This window comes from Orussus abietinus, unplaced genomic scaffold (assembly GCF_000612105.2).
Source record: "Orussus abietinus isolate OABI.00-Male unplaced genomic scaffold, Oabi_2.0 scaffold12, whole genome shotgun sequence".
NCBI lineage: Eukaryota > Metazoa > Arthropoda > Insecta > Hymenoptera > Orussidae > Orussus > Orussus abietinus.
The window spans coordinates 1,265,371-1,279,171 of NW_019395990.1; the positions used below are offsets into that span (position 1 = coordinate 1,265,371).

Sequence of the window (13,801 nt, forward strand, 5' to 3'; positions counted from 1 at the left end):
CAATTGTATTTAATACACACACGTAAATAAGTCGCATACTATCATCGACTGATACACTTTTGTTCTTCTGGTCAATGGGAGGTAATATCACTTCTTACTGAAATAATACGTTGACAATGTTAATATGAACAATGTTGCACGGACAGCTTTGAAACTGCTTTAGTGCCATCGACATAAATTAAAGAGCAACATTAATCGCATTACTTCCTCCTTAGAGAGAAAATCTGACTACTATTATATCGGAGCATACCACTGCTCCAGAGAGCTTGTATCGGCCATACGGTTGCGATATTAAATTATTGAAATATCAAAATTAGTAATTAGCAAGGCAAAAAGAGACGCTTTCAATCGCCTCGCACGCGCTTAATGTACAATTTAAATAATCCTTGTAATAAATAAATTATTCGTGTATATGTATGTACATATAATCGTAGTACTGAATCTTTAAACCCTTCAGGGGCCACGTATGACCGGTGACCCTTATCATTACACATTTAACATTTAATCGCTGCGCAGGTACACGACGTCCGAAGGGTTAAAGTGCAATCAGCGCGATCGCCATTATTCTTGCATTAATCCCGGTTAAACGATCGCCGAGGAGATCTGGTAGTAAAAATAATATTGGCATCTCGAGTGAGTCGCTGTAAAGTTCTCTTTATAATATGACGCGGATTAATTTACCCCATTAATCGCGCCCGTAGTGGCGCCCGATTTTTGGTCAATTGTTTAAACCTCCTCCTTATGCTTTGATCCATTGTTCAACATAGTCGAGAGCGCCGAGCAATATCTTCTTCTCGGCCACTCTCAACTTGACTGCTAATTTCTTCGCTTGCGGCAAAATCGTTTTCAAGAGCTCCAGATCTTCCTGCGATTGAAGGAAAGAAAGGCATCACAGATAGGATTAATTTAATTATTTCTCACCTTACCTTCAGCGACGTCGGGTAATTCGCTATCAACAGCTTCAGTCTGGTCAGTAGAAATTTCCGGACATTTTCCTCGACGATCGTTTCCAGGGCACAGTCGATGTGCTTCAGATCGAAAACCTTATCAGAGAGCAGCCAATGGTCCAGCTCGGTCTTTCGCATGCTGAACACTCGCAGAAAGGCCAAGAGCAGGTCGGAAATTGGTTCGGAACCAGGTTTCAAGAGGAACTCGCCGACCGGGGGCAGACCCAATTTTTCTAAAAGGGCTATTCGTTCCTTCTGCAGAGAGTCCGCCTTGCTAATTCCCAACCGAAGTTTGAACCCATCCTGGAAATATTGGTGAACATTTTTCGGTGTCGTCCTTTATCCCCGAGTCCGACGAGTAGATGGGCCGAGGGTTTATCTCCATAAAAAATGTATATATACTTTATATCGAATTTTCAAGGATCCACAAACCTGTTTATTATCCGGATACACGAAACCGGAGTGCACGAAAAAATCGGAGTTGGTCCTGGGACCGTATGTTATGAAAATTTGCTCCCCAGCCTTGAAGACCCTGGAGGCGTAACACTCGCATCGGTCTGCGCTAATGTTAAAATCGGTCGTGATCTGGAATGAACAAATGTCACGGTGAAATTTTACTAACAAATAGAGTCTGTACTTTACGTTGGGAATTAAAAAAAAGAAAAATTAACTATTGCAAGCGTCGCGCAAATACCGAGATCTTATACCCTGGCTCTTGAAGCGTACGAAGCAGGTCATGAAAGGATTAACAACTTACTCTCCCTTCTTCGTGATTGCACATGTCCCACATTGGTATGAGTGCGTGGATCATTTGAGAGCCGTCCTCGTTCGGGATCATATTTTGCCTGGTCATAACCGTAGATACGGCCCAGCTAGAAAATACAAATGACGTAAGTCGCCGTAATTACCTCCATAATTAGAAGGACTGGAATTGTTCGAAATTTGAAATAAACCCCTCCCGGATCGTTACACCCGAAAGAGTGAATTGTCCATACGACGTAATTACATTTCACGATCCAATGGTCACAGGAAAATGCATTTTCAACGGGCTCCCGTTGCCGGGTGAAAATACTTCACCTGGCCGTTACCCACACTTTCCTGACAGAAATTAATGCCCCTGAAAAAAATGAAAACGGGAAAAAAAAACTAGCCAGCGAGATCCCAATGCAGATCCCGCGCCTGGAAACCACTAAAATAAACAGGTTGCGCCTCATCATATGCTAACTTTCTACAGATTTCCCTAAACAACCGACCGGCAGAGGCAAGAAACGTGGAGCGGTCCATCGCGAATGAGCAAAGGGCCGATCCGACCGAACTTGACCCAGAAATGCAGAAACGTCGGCGAGGATTCGTTATTCTCGTCCTGGCTTTCTCCTATCAGCAAGAAGACGTGATAGAGCAACGTTTGTCTTCCCAGTTAACACTGGGACCGATTAACATAGGCATGAAACATTAAACGCTTATTATATAAACGAGCGACCCGATAAAAAAAAATCTATGCATCGATTGTTAATCGACACATGACTATCAATCTAGCCACGTCACGATACCTGAAAAAAATTCCGATAAAAATTTAACAGCGATTTTATCACTGATAAAGGTAACCGCGATGTAGAAAGTATGGATCACTGTAGAGGGGGAGGGATATCGAGATTATCCGATCCGGAAGAAAATTCGTGAAAATCCCCCCGACGGTGTACGGTCTATGCAAATGATCTCCTTTTGACTCGGCTTGTGTGCAAATCGAGCCGCGATATTCTCGGTCCATCTGTCCTAAGGGAATTCCCGACAGGGAATAAAAAATGAAAAATAGACGGACGTCTCTGGAGTCCCTTGGTTTACGACCGCCATGTAAAGGATGAAAGTTCCGCGTGTGAAAGTGCACGTCCCCCGATTCGCAAAGAGACGTAACTTTCAGCGTCTTCTCCGTCGAGACCCGGAATTCACGATGCAAGGAGAATCTCGAGACTCGAGTGTCACTTTCCAAGTGGATCAAGAAACCGCTAAATAGGAGGCCGGAAAAGGAGATCCAAGAGTGGCTCGTCGATACCGATCCATCCCCGGTAGAAGGGCAAACCGCGACATCGCCTTGTTATATAGAATTACCTAAAAAATGAATTTTCAAGATTTCCCCGATTTTAATTAGATTAGAGATAATCCACCTCCCGGCGAGTTAGATGCGGAAATAATTATCGCCGCGATCTGAGCATTACGTGATATCCTCATATTGTGGAGGAATGATAAATATGAGAGAAAGAAGCGAGGAACCTCTTACGTTGCGAGTCTCTGTAATACAAGGGAGGTATATGAATTTCCGTGTTTGAGATCCTTGCGCAATGCGTTTTTAGCATTTGGTTTCCCAATTCACATGGTCTCCCTTCTCGCGAGCGCAATGCTAGTTACGCACAACCGTTCAAGAGAAAAAAAAAAAAATACTTGCATAACGACCAAGCCATTTAATTCGTCAAATTTGATACACATCCGCGGGTGCGTTGCAGATGCTGAAAAAAAAAAAAAGAGAATCGTTCAATCGTTTTCGGAAAATTAATTAGGTATTTTTCCTTTAATGCCCCCTTTTCTCATTACGCAATTGCGCATCGAAAGGACGAAATTTGTCATCGGGAATTTTCTCCGGGTAATTTACCGAGGATGCGGTAAAGTTGAAGATCGAGCGAGATGGTTTTCGGTCATTCATAGTTTACCGGCGCAATTAGCTCGGTAGAGGCCTAACGACGTCGAAAATGAAAACGCGAGTCCGTCATTGTTTCTCAATGCTCTAGGAGAAGCTCGCCTCGGCGGGGATACACTCCGGTGCATGTAGGAAGGTCGCAGGGGGAATTAAAGACCGTGAGAGATCTTCTGCATACACTTTCTACCAGATAACTCGAACCGAGGTCCCGGGAGTGTACACCGATCTTTCAGGAAATATTACGGAAATCTTCATTCAGAGAAAGAATAATTATGAAAAAAAAAAAAAATCAACGAGGAAAGTCAGCCGACGAGTACGAAACAATAATTAAATTTCGGAAGGGTAAAAAGAAAAAATGAAAAATCAATATTAGTATAAAGGTAAATTAGACGAGGGTGGAGCAGTAATTAAGCGGAAGGAGGGACGGTGCCAGTAAGCGAGAGAAAAGAGAAATTTAATAAAGGGCCGCGGCAGAAAAATAATATAAATGTCGGGTGTCATCCGTACCCTCGCTAAGTTCGTATGTAATCGTTAATATCTGTTATTATCTCCCTGTTTTTGTTTCGGTGAAAAAACTTGGAAATCATTAGACGGCCGAGCTGCGATTAAGTATGATGATGGGACGGACGCAGGACTTTCTTTTTCCCAAATTACAAAATGGCCGAGCACCCGTGGAAGTGGAGGCGCCTAAATGAGAACTATCCCCGCGGAGGAGGAAAGTTATCGAAAAGCTCGCTCTCTCGATATTTTTCATCTCGCTTTCGGGATTCCTCGATGAAAAAAAAAAATCTGTAAAATGAGCCATGTCCGTCGATCCGCAATTGCTTTCTCCACAAGAGCGCCGATTCGCAAACCGACATGGCTCGTTAGATATATTTCATAAACCAGACTCAAGTAATACACTTGAGAAATGTAAAGTACCCCCTAGGCGTACTAAAGAAAAATTCAAAAACGAGTGAAAATATCCCAGGAGTCCAGAACACATTAAATACTAAATCCGCTATATACGCGCACTTTTTAAACGTTCCCATTCCCTCGTCGCGTCTAAATATCTCATGTAAATCCTTAATTACGGGTTCACAGGCACGAAATGCAGGAAAAGTCGCGATACTCCTTGAAGGTGCGAAACAATGAAGCGGATTCCAGATTTGGAGCACTTTCCCCGTTTCCCCGAAACGTCAGAATGCCAGATAAAATCATAGAAGAGGGACCGGAAGCGAGGACAGCTTCCTGCCCGGAAATCGGGACGTCGGTCCTCTCACCGGGTCCATATCATCGGATGAAATTCATCTTCGATCAGGAGAGAGGAGCCCAGGTGGAGAGGCGATCGAGGAAGCGAGAAGCCGTCTATGAACCTTTAGGGGACTCCTTAAGTTTCACCGACTTACTTACAGACTCGGTGAGAGAAAACCGCATCAGTTCGCGAGACAGACTCGCCACGAGTGGCTCGATCGTTTCACGGGAGAGAGCGAATCGTCCGACTTCTCTATAAAAACGCGACAAGGAATAAGAAAAAAAAAAAAAGGGAAGGAAAAGAACAACCGGTGGAAAAACTCGATCAGAGATAACTCGACCAAAGATAACGAAAGGGGATTGAAATCGAATTGGGACTGTAAATACCACCCAGGCTGGGCAACGGAGCTCGTAACGAGCCTGGACCATCGATAATTAATTAATAAAGTGTTGAATAATTAATTACAATTTCGAGGCGCAACGGGGAGGAGAGAACTGTCAAAGTGACAGCCCGGTCCCACGTGGCTCGCGTCTGGGAGAGATTTTTGGAATTCGAGGCGGTTGAAACTCCACTTTTCGTCTTTACTGCATCTGGCTGCATCCGTTGCATCTTGAATTGTGCATTTTCCCGAGGGGAGGCCAGGGGGCCGAAACGAGGCTCGCGGATCTGGAGGTTGCATGAATCTCGAGGGGATCTCGGCTCTGTGCAACAGGAAGAACGTGATCTTCGTGGTTCTGTGTCTGGCGGTGTTTTACGTGCACCTGTTCCTGAGGTCGCCGGCCCAACAAGGAAGCCTCAACAAAAGGCTACTCTACAGATAGATCGAAGCGACCCTCGAGAACCGAGCCCTGCATCGGAGTGCGCGCCTCCTCGAATTATGCCGAGCTGAGAAGACTAGCAATTATGTGGAAAGTGCCTTGTTGCATACTTCTCCTCGGTATTTCGATCAGCGTCGCCCTTGAGTCAGCGGATGCCAGAGGAGTGCGCGATCGTCGGGTAAGTTTAGATGGAAAACCTCAGCGGGCCAAAACCGGGCCATTCCCCCTTAAAACTCTCAAAATACCACAAAATACCTCCAACAAAAGTTGTTCCTCATTTAATTACAAAGAATTTTCCTATGAGGAATTTTCCTCCAGCTCATACGCCTCGCCCGGAAAAATTAAACAAAGTCCGCGAGGAGGAGCATAAGAGGAGCGCCGAGCGGAGGGGGTCGCTAGCCCGTGAAATTCTCGAAATATCAAAAAATACTTCCGATAAAAGTTGTTCCTCGTTCAATTGCAAAGAATTTTCCTATGGAGGGTTTTCGCGTAGCTCGCGCCGTTCCCACGGTGGATTTAAAGCAAGTCCGCGAGGAGGATCCGGAGGAGCGCGCGCTCCAGCGATGATCGCACCTGGAGAAACCGTATTTTAGGTGTCGGATAGTTTTTTAAACGTTGCAAAAAGCCGGCAGGGACTGGCGGAGAGAAAGAGAAAGCTGGCACGTGCAGTTAGCGCGGAAAGTTCGAGACTTTATTACGCTTTGTCGAGCGGCGACTCGTTACGAGACCGCGGCAAGGTGATCGGAGCGAGCGGACGCGTAGAAAAGAAGTGTCGAGTTGTTGAACTTCGCGAAAGGCCCGTTGCTAAGGATTTATGAACCCGCGCCGGGGGGAAAGAACTCGGGTAATGACAACGACCGCGGAAAGCCCCGCAAAACGTCCGTTGAAAACGCGGAATTCCTCGAGTGAAAATGCCACCTCCACCAACGATCGAACTCCGCCACATAACTCGTTCCAAAATGACCCCACGGAATACTTTGTCCCTATTTAAACGATTACCCGAGTAAATCACTCCACCGAGCCACCCAGACGGTACCATTTCCCCTAACAAACTATAAACGTCGACATAAAAATTCAACAAATGCCCTGTTACAATATTTTCTCTAAAATGACCGAACGATTCCTTTTCAAAAGCGACCTGAATTCGCGCGCCCGAACTACGCAGAAATATTCCCTGTTACTTTTTGCCCGGCAAATTCCAGTAATCTCCGATATTTTTTTTCCCCCCTCGTACATATCCGCGGTAAGAGGTATCGAGTCGTTAAACGACTCGAAAAGTCATTGCGAAAGCGTAATAGCTTATAACCAGTGGAGCAGGCGTTGCGGTGTTTCAGCTAGGAAGAGGGGTGAACGTCTTTTTCCTAAGGCCTCGAGTCTTGAAAAATGTCAAAATCGGCGCGACCCGGTAAATCCGATGAGCTTCTTGCCGCCTCTATTTCCCATCCAGTTGTGCAATCAACTGAGATGATAATTACCGAGGACTTTCTTTTCCATGCTCGTTAGGCCGCGAGGCCGTAGTTTGCGCTAATCGTCCGGGGTTTCTAAAAATGAAACGAATAAGAGAATGCCTCCTTATTCGCTTATTCGAAAATGCCTTCCACGCAGAGATGCGATAGATAAAAATAAATAATAAATAAATTCCGCACTCGGAATTGGGAACACTCCAACGAATGCAGCCTGATGAATTTTCTAGGCGAGCGAGGCGTGCACCTATGTGCATGTATGATAAGCTTTCGGTCGATATCGGGACTCTTGCACGCACGAGAAAGCTCTCACGCAGTTTTGCGCCTAAACTCGTTTTAAAATCCGGTCGATTTGGCCTCCGGTTATCTCGCCCAACTCTCGATCTCAGGACCAACTTAAATATCGATCCCCGCCTAGTTAGATATCACCTATAACGGAGAAAGTATATTATTATGAAATAAAATATTTAGGAATAACAAGGGATACGGTTACCGCTCGGTAAACCCGCGATTAACGTCTCGTGCACTTCGATGCAACGTTGATTAGCACTTCGCGCACTTTCGACGGTAGGATAATATTCCAACGATTTTACATTTTTATATCTGCCGTCCCCCCGTGATCGTGTCTCGTCTTTTGATCATTTTAAGCCGACTGCCCCGGCAATTTCAGCGAAACTTGAATATTTATGCGATATAACTTAAAGCTTCGTTCGTATAAATGGTTATTAGAATTTATGCGCCATATAAACTTTAACGTTTCCCTTAAATCAGTGCCGCAACCGCGTCTTAGAGGTTTTGCTCATTAACCGCCCGGTAATATCTATTGACCCATTTAAGATTCATTAACCACCGGCCGAATAAAATTTCGGCACCGTAATGGATGGGAAGCACTTAGAGACTTTCACGAATCTCATTTCTCAAGCGGCCGAAATTCACCTGGATTAATAATCACGCGTACAATGCTTTAATTCGACATACCCCGAAATAGAAACATTTCCAGGAGCTCTTTCATTAACAAAAAAAAAAAAAAGAACACAAAAACTGCACCACGAAGCGATCTCAATACCACGTGGCGTGCCACGTCAATTTCACACCTACTTGAACATTCGCGGGATAATTATTTCTCGCACCTCTAATGAGTCAATTCCATTACGCAAATACGTCGATGATAAAATTGCATAATAATTAATTCGTTAGGGGATATTATTTTATATAAAGAGTGTAGTATCGAGGGAGTCTTAGAGTTCAATTCCCGAGACTTCTTTGCAGCGGTCTGGTCTATTCCTTGAACAGAAGACTCGAAGATCCCTTCTCGAATGCCGAGTGCATATTCGGAAGTGCAAGCAGGAATTTAATCGCAGTCCCTTGCATAGCAATCAGCCGTATATTTTCCGCGCGACTCTCTCGGCGTATCCTCGAACGAGCACTCTCGCCTCGTAGCGTTCCACTTAAGACGATAAGAGGTTTTCTAAAGAGCACCAATCCGATCCGTCTGCTTTCAGAAATACTACGAGGAGGAGTACGAGAGCGAGGAGTTCTCGCCGGAGCAAGATGGCGTTAAATCGGTGAAACTGATAGGGAAATGGAGGAACAACGGAGAAGCCCTGGAGCCAAAATGGAGAGACGGAGACTCAGTCCCCCTGGTGCCCTTCTACGAGGCGACCATCCCCCCAGGAGGCCCGAAGGAAGAAAAGTCCGAGCGAACCCGCGCGGAGATCCTCGACGAGGAGAGCTCCCCGGAAGCCCGCGAAAGAAGACCCGGAAGAGTCACCAGGCCTCGCATATCCGCTCGCTATCAGGACTCACCGACAAGAGAATCAACCTCGACGGAGCCTGCAGGTCCTCTGGACGATGGACCTCGAGAAGGGTACAGAGAGAACCCGGAGAGCTCTTCGGGATCTGACGGTAGACCCCGAGAAAGAAGGAAGTACAAGAAACAAGATGCCGGAGGCCTCTACGAGGACCTTGAAATCGGTGGCTCGCGTTTGGGGGAGTCCAAGCAGGACAAGGTTCTTCAGGATCGGAAGATCCTCCTGGCCGCCAACGAGAACCTGGAGGGTGCTGCCATGAGGTACGGAGAGACCTTCCAAAATCATCCCCACGCTCTCGAGTTCGATGACGACGAGTACGAGAAGCCCAGGCCCAGGAAGAGGAGGCCTCCCCAGAATTACGAGTTCGAGGAGCTGAAGAACTCCTATCCGGTGTTCCTCCCCGATATGAGCACCTCGAGACCGGATCACTCAGGGTATTCCGGGGCCTGGAAGGAGCCTGGGGAAGGTCCTCGGAACGGACTCTCCAGGAGTAGGGATCGTCCCGGCTCCAACATGTATGACAAACTGTCCGAAAATTCGGAGTTGAAGACCTTGCTGAAGATGAAGCAGGGGGAGGGCTTGAGTCTCTCGGAGATCCTTCAACAGCGGAACCTGACGCTGGCCGACCTGTTGAAAGGAACCGCAAACATTATTAATGTACTAAAAGGAGATGACAAAGAGGTACAAGAAGAGGTACTTGAAACGACCACCAGGCCAAGATGGACCCCGAGTCAGAGAATAAAACCCGATAATATCGAAACGACGAGGTACGACGTCCTCACAGGTGATATCTCGAGGATGCCCTCCACGGAAAAATCGTCAGAGGTTGAAGAAAAAATCCAAGAAGTACCCGAAGTAAGTCAAAAGTTCGCCATCGATGAACTAACGAAGTCGGTGATTTTATCCGAATTTACCACCTCGGGGGATAGTCCACTTACCGGAAGTACGACGGAAGGAGTTCGTGAAAATTCCCCAGAGTTCGTCGGAGTCCTCCCAAACGACGAGGATGCCAAAAACGCGGACATTAACCAAAGGACGAGCTCGGAAAAACAAGACGACGACGAGATCATGGAATTCTCCGACTTCACCGTGAAGAAGCCCTCGACGACCACTTCCAGGGTAACGATGGACTCCACGACGGGATCCTACGAGGTCGCCAAGTCCAACAACATTTTCCACGACGCGGAATCTACTCTCAGCATCGAGCATATCCTGAGTCCGACTGTACAGAGTATCGTAATTGTCGGTCAATCGGAGAACAATGGAGTGATCGAAACGAACGAAGAGGACGATAGGAGAGAAAATTTCACGGAAAGGGATTCCGATAGTCTGAACATTACAAATACGTTCGACACGTTCGAAGTGGATTACCAGAGCGATGGGGTCCAACTGAACGTGGAAGATCGAGACGAGGATCGGAAAGAGACTTCCGAGACCACTTTGGAAGGGAAAAAAGGCGCCGACGTGGAAGGTGAAAGTGAAACACGCGAGAAGCCGCCGACGATTATAGATCTGTCGCCGATCGAGGACGAGGGTATCCGGAATCACAGGAACTCGAGTAACGATCAGAGGCTTTACGACGACGTCATTTCCGAGATCGAGCCGGAAGCAAGGGCGGAGATATTCGAGCTGTTCAGCTCGGGCTCGAGTGCGAAGAGGCTGGAACGTATTTTAAGATCCAGGAACATGAGCATCGATGAACTGATCGCCCTGAGACAGAGAGGCTCCAGTCAGGTGCACTTGGCAGAGGTGTCTCGTCACCGAGGGCAAAACTCGAGGTCCCCGAAAATGACGAATGGTCCTCCTGATCCTGGAAAATTGAACGGCACGGTTGAGGAAGGTCGAAAGAAGTGGCACCATCGGGTAGATTTTCAAATTACGCGGGAACCGGATGAGCTGCTCGAGTTGAAAAACGCGAATATACAGAGGGAACTGATTAGGGATAATGACGGTACATTTGTTGGAATCAACGAAGACATTTATGATAAGGACAACGCCACTGGTGTCAAGGAACAGGGTTCCGATGTTAGAATGATGAAGGCAATTGAGATTCTGGACATACTAACAGCGTTCGATTCTTTGCCCTTCTCGAAGGATATCGAGCCAAGTCATAAATCGTACGACACCGATATCATAAAAGTGAGATTTCCAGCGGAAGACGGCGAGTCCAAGCACGGTAATATGGACTATTCGAAAAAGATAGAGAAAACTGTAAATCGGACCGAGTCTCGTGAGCTCGACAGGGTAGAAGAGGCTAGGAAAAATGAAACCGAACCGAGTGACATTGTCTACCAACCACCTGGTAGTATAGAAATCGTGGCAAGGGAGAACAACGACCCGCGGACGTTATCGAAAGTCAAGCCTAGCATTATTGCCAGTGGGGCGATATTGGGGGTCACCGTCGTGGTCTTCCTGGCAATCTTCATTGCCTGCAGAGTCCGTCAAAAGCAGAAGTACACGTACAGGAACACATTTTCCAAGACCGTATTTCAGGCACCAGCTATGACGGCTAGGAAGCTGTCCAACTCGAGCAGTCTTAACACGATAATGGTCAACGTGATCGCTACCTCGACGACGAAGAGACCCGAAAGGCAGGAAACTCGTGAAACCGACGACGACTTTGACTTCAGAAGCGACATAGAAAACGACTCGTTGGACGCGAATGACAGCTGGGAAACGATTCCAGATTTTATGAAATCAAGTCATTCGTAGTGTCGTGATGACGTCACTTGGACAGTATTTACTCACGCTCCGATGGTGATTTTCGCCAAGTATGGACTGTTACTACATGGGACAGCCTACCATCTGAGTGTTTCCTATTTATTCATTTCTGGAGAAATTCTTTCCTGGACGTGCAATATCGTTAGATGCGAATTCCCAAAATCGTGGGAGAAAGGCGCTCTAAACCGCTGACCTGCTATTGTACATCATTGTTACTCTTCGTTGTACCTTAATCAATTTTAATTGTAGCCGTAAGAAAATATAGTATTGTTTTTTTATGTAATATCGTTTTCGTGCATCAATGGATCTGTGCTAGCATAACATATATTTATTTGCCTGTTGCATCGCTCGTAAACTAGAATTCATACGAAAGAGAGAAACAAAGCATCTGAATTGCAAGTACTCACCAATAATCTTCGTACGTAAAAACATCACGAAGCAAGTTTGACACGACGTCATGGCTATTTTGAAATAAATTATTAAAATACGAATACTGTCTAGCAATATTTCTACACTGGTTTAAAGCAGTCTCTGTAATAAAGAAAAAATAGTCATTAAACCCAAATCGAATCACCATTAAAAAAATAGAAAATATGAAATTTTATTGTATTCTCTCCTACCTAGCGTGGGACTTCCTTTCAGTTCTATCATATCGTTAGCAGTCATATATAGAACGGTCGTATAAGTAGAAGGAAGAATATCCAGGTAAGGTTTCCACCTTGAATTTTCTTTGTGACTTTCGATAAGAAGGGCAATGGCTAATGCTACCTGAGGCATTTGTTGTACCAAAGGATCATTTTGCAAAACGGCTAACTCAGGAGCAGCCGTCTGGGTACTAAAGCTCAGCTTCTTAGGTATCGTTAAAATCAATTCATTCTCAAGAAAGTCACGTTCTGCCTTCAGTCCCAAATCGTATCCAGGAAATTCAGATATACTAGCACCATCTACATCGGCACCATTCTCCCTAAGCCACTTCATAAACTGCCCGATAGCTTTACTTCGCTTCGACGTTTTGGTCTTCATTTCCTCCAATCGTTTAACCTTTTCCAATACTGCCGATATCTCTAAGTAGTTGTCCCATACTTGCGTTACGTATGCTGGGTTGCTACTTACTAAATAACAATTGAAAAATTAAATATGAAGAACATTGTAACGGAAACTAATAACCATAATTAATTAGAGATGGTATCACAGGAAGAACTCTTTCATGGCATAAAAGCTTGAAAATAATTCGATTTCTCAAATTATGGAGCAAAGAAAGGAAAATGATAATCTACTTACGATGAAAGAGCTTTTCACACTGAACATTAATTTCATTCCTCCTCGTAGACGATATCTTTTTCTGTGGTGTGCTATGATGTTTACTTTTGGCAGACGCATGAGGTTTCTTTTTACCCATTTTCGCGCTATCTTACGGTGCTTTCGACTTTTTCGTTAGCACCTAGATTCATTATAACTCAGAACGGGTACAAAACTAGAATGCAACTGGGAGGGGTATCAACGTTTCAAACCCTAAAAATAGGCTTTTCGCTGCTGTGGATGTCGGAATTAGTCGGACTAAGAACAACATAACCTCAAAATGACTCCTGTCTTGCAAGCCCCCGTGCCTTCTGTGCTTTATTGATTTTCGATTCAACGCAACCAGAGGTCACCTAGTTTTGCCACCCGTCGAATTCCTCTCGAACATCGATATTATTTATCTCGCCTAACATATCGGTTATTTAAAAGTTAAATTACTTATTTTTCCTATTTCTATCCTGCATTAGAAGAACAAGTGAATATGCAAGTATTCAATTTTTGGGACACTTAATTAAGTTGATAGACAAAATTAATCGATATTTAATAATTGGAGCATTATATCGCAGAGATGAGTTGAGAGATTCAAGAAGGAAGGATCGAGCGACCGCGTCCTGTGCGACCTCCGGTGGAGGATGCAGACGGCTAATGCACTTGCCACCTGATACAAATCTGGGCAGCCGGAGAACCGGCTGAAAAAGTGAAGAACTCACAAAAACTCCAAAACCCGATAAAGGACCGTGATTGGTCGATCCTTTGTCACCCCGCCCGTGAGCAATCTCCCAACTTATCTCTTCTAGGACGTCTATCATCTACATAGTT

The 13,801-nt window shown here is 45.4% G+C and overlaps 1 protein-coding gene across 1 annotated transcript; it reads right to left on the reverse strand.

Annotated features, from left to right (window-relative positions):
• Nucleotides 1–14: 14 nt before the first annotated feature.
• LOC105698801 (histone-lysine N-methyltransferase setd3) lies at nucleotides 15–13,576 on the reverse strand. Its single transcript, XM_023434067.1, has 7 exons — nucleotides 12,965–13,576; nucleotides 12,304–12,795; nucleotides 12,091–12,214; nucleotides 1,705–1,819; nucleotides 1,380–1,532; nucleotides 927–1,250; nucleotides 15–865 (listed from the first exon to the last, which is right to left on the reverse strand). The coding sequence occupies exons 1-7, from the start codon at nucleotides 13,080–13,082 to the stop codon at nucleotides 740–742; spliced, it is 1,452 nt and encodes a 483-aa protein (XP_023289835.1). The 5' UTR covers nucleotides 13,083–13,576; the 3' UTR covers nucleotides 15–739.
• Between the last annotated feature and the right edge of the window lie 225 nt (nucleotides 13,577–13,801).

Bases quoted from the DNA above. Each gene is read 5' to 3' on its own strand.
- LOC105698801 (XM_023434067.1), bottom strand. From the start codon at position 13,082: ATGGGTAAAAAGAAACCTCATGCGTCTGCCAAAAGTAAACATCATAGC. The intron at 12,796-12,964 runs GTAAGTAGATTA...ATTGTTATTTAG, and splicing joins GTGTGAAAAGCTCTTTCATC to TAAGTAGCAACCCAGCATAC. The intron at 1,533-1,704 runs GTAAGTTGTTAA...TGTTCATTCCAG, and splicing joins GCAATCACGAAGAAGGGAGA to ATCACGACCGATTTTAACAT.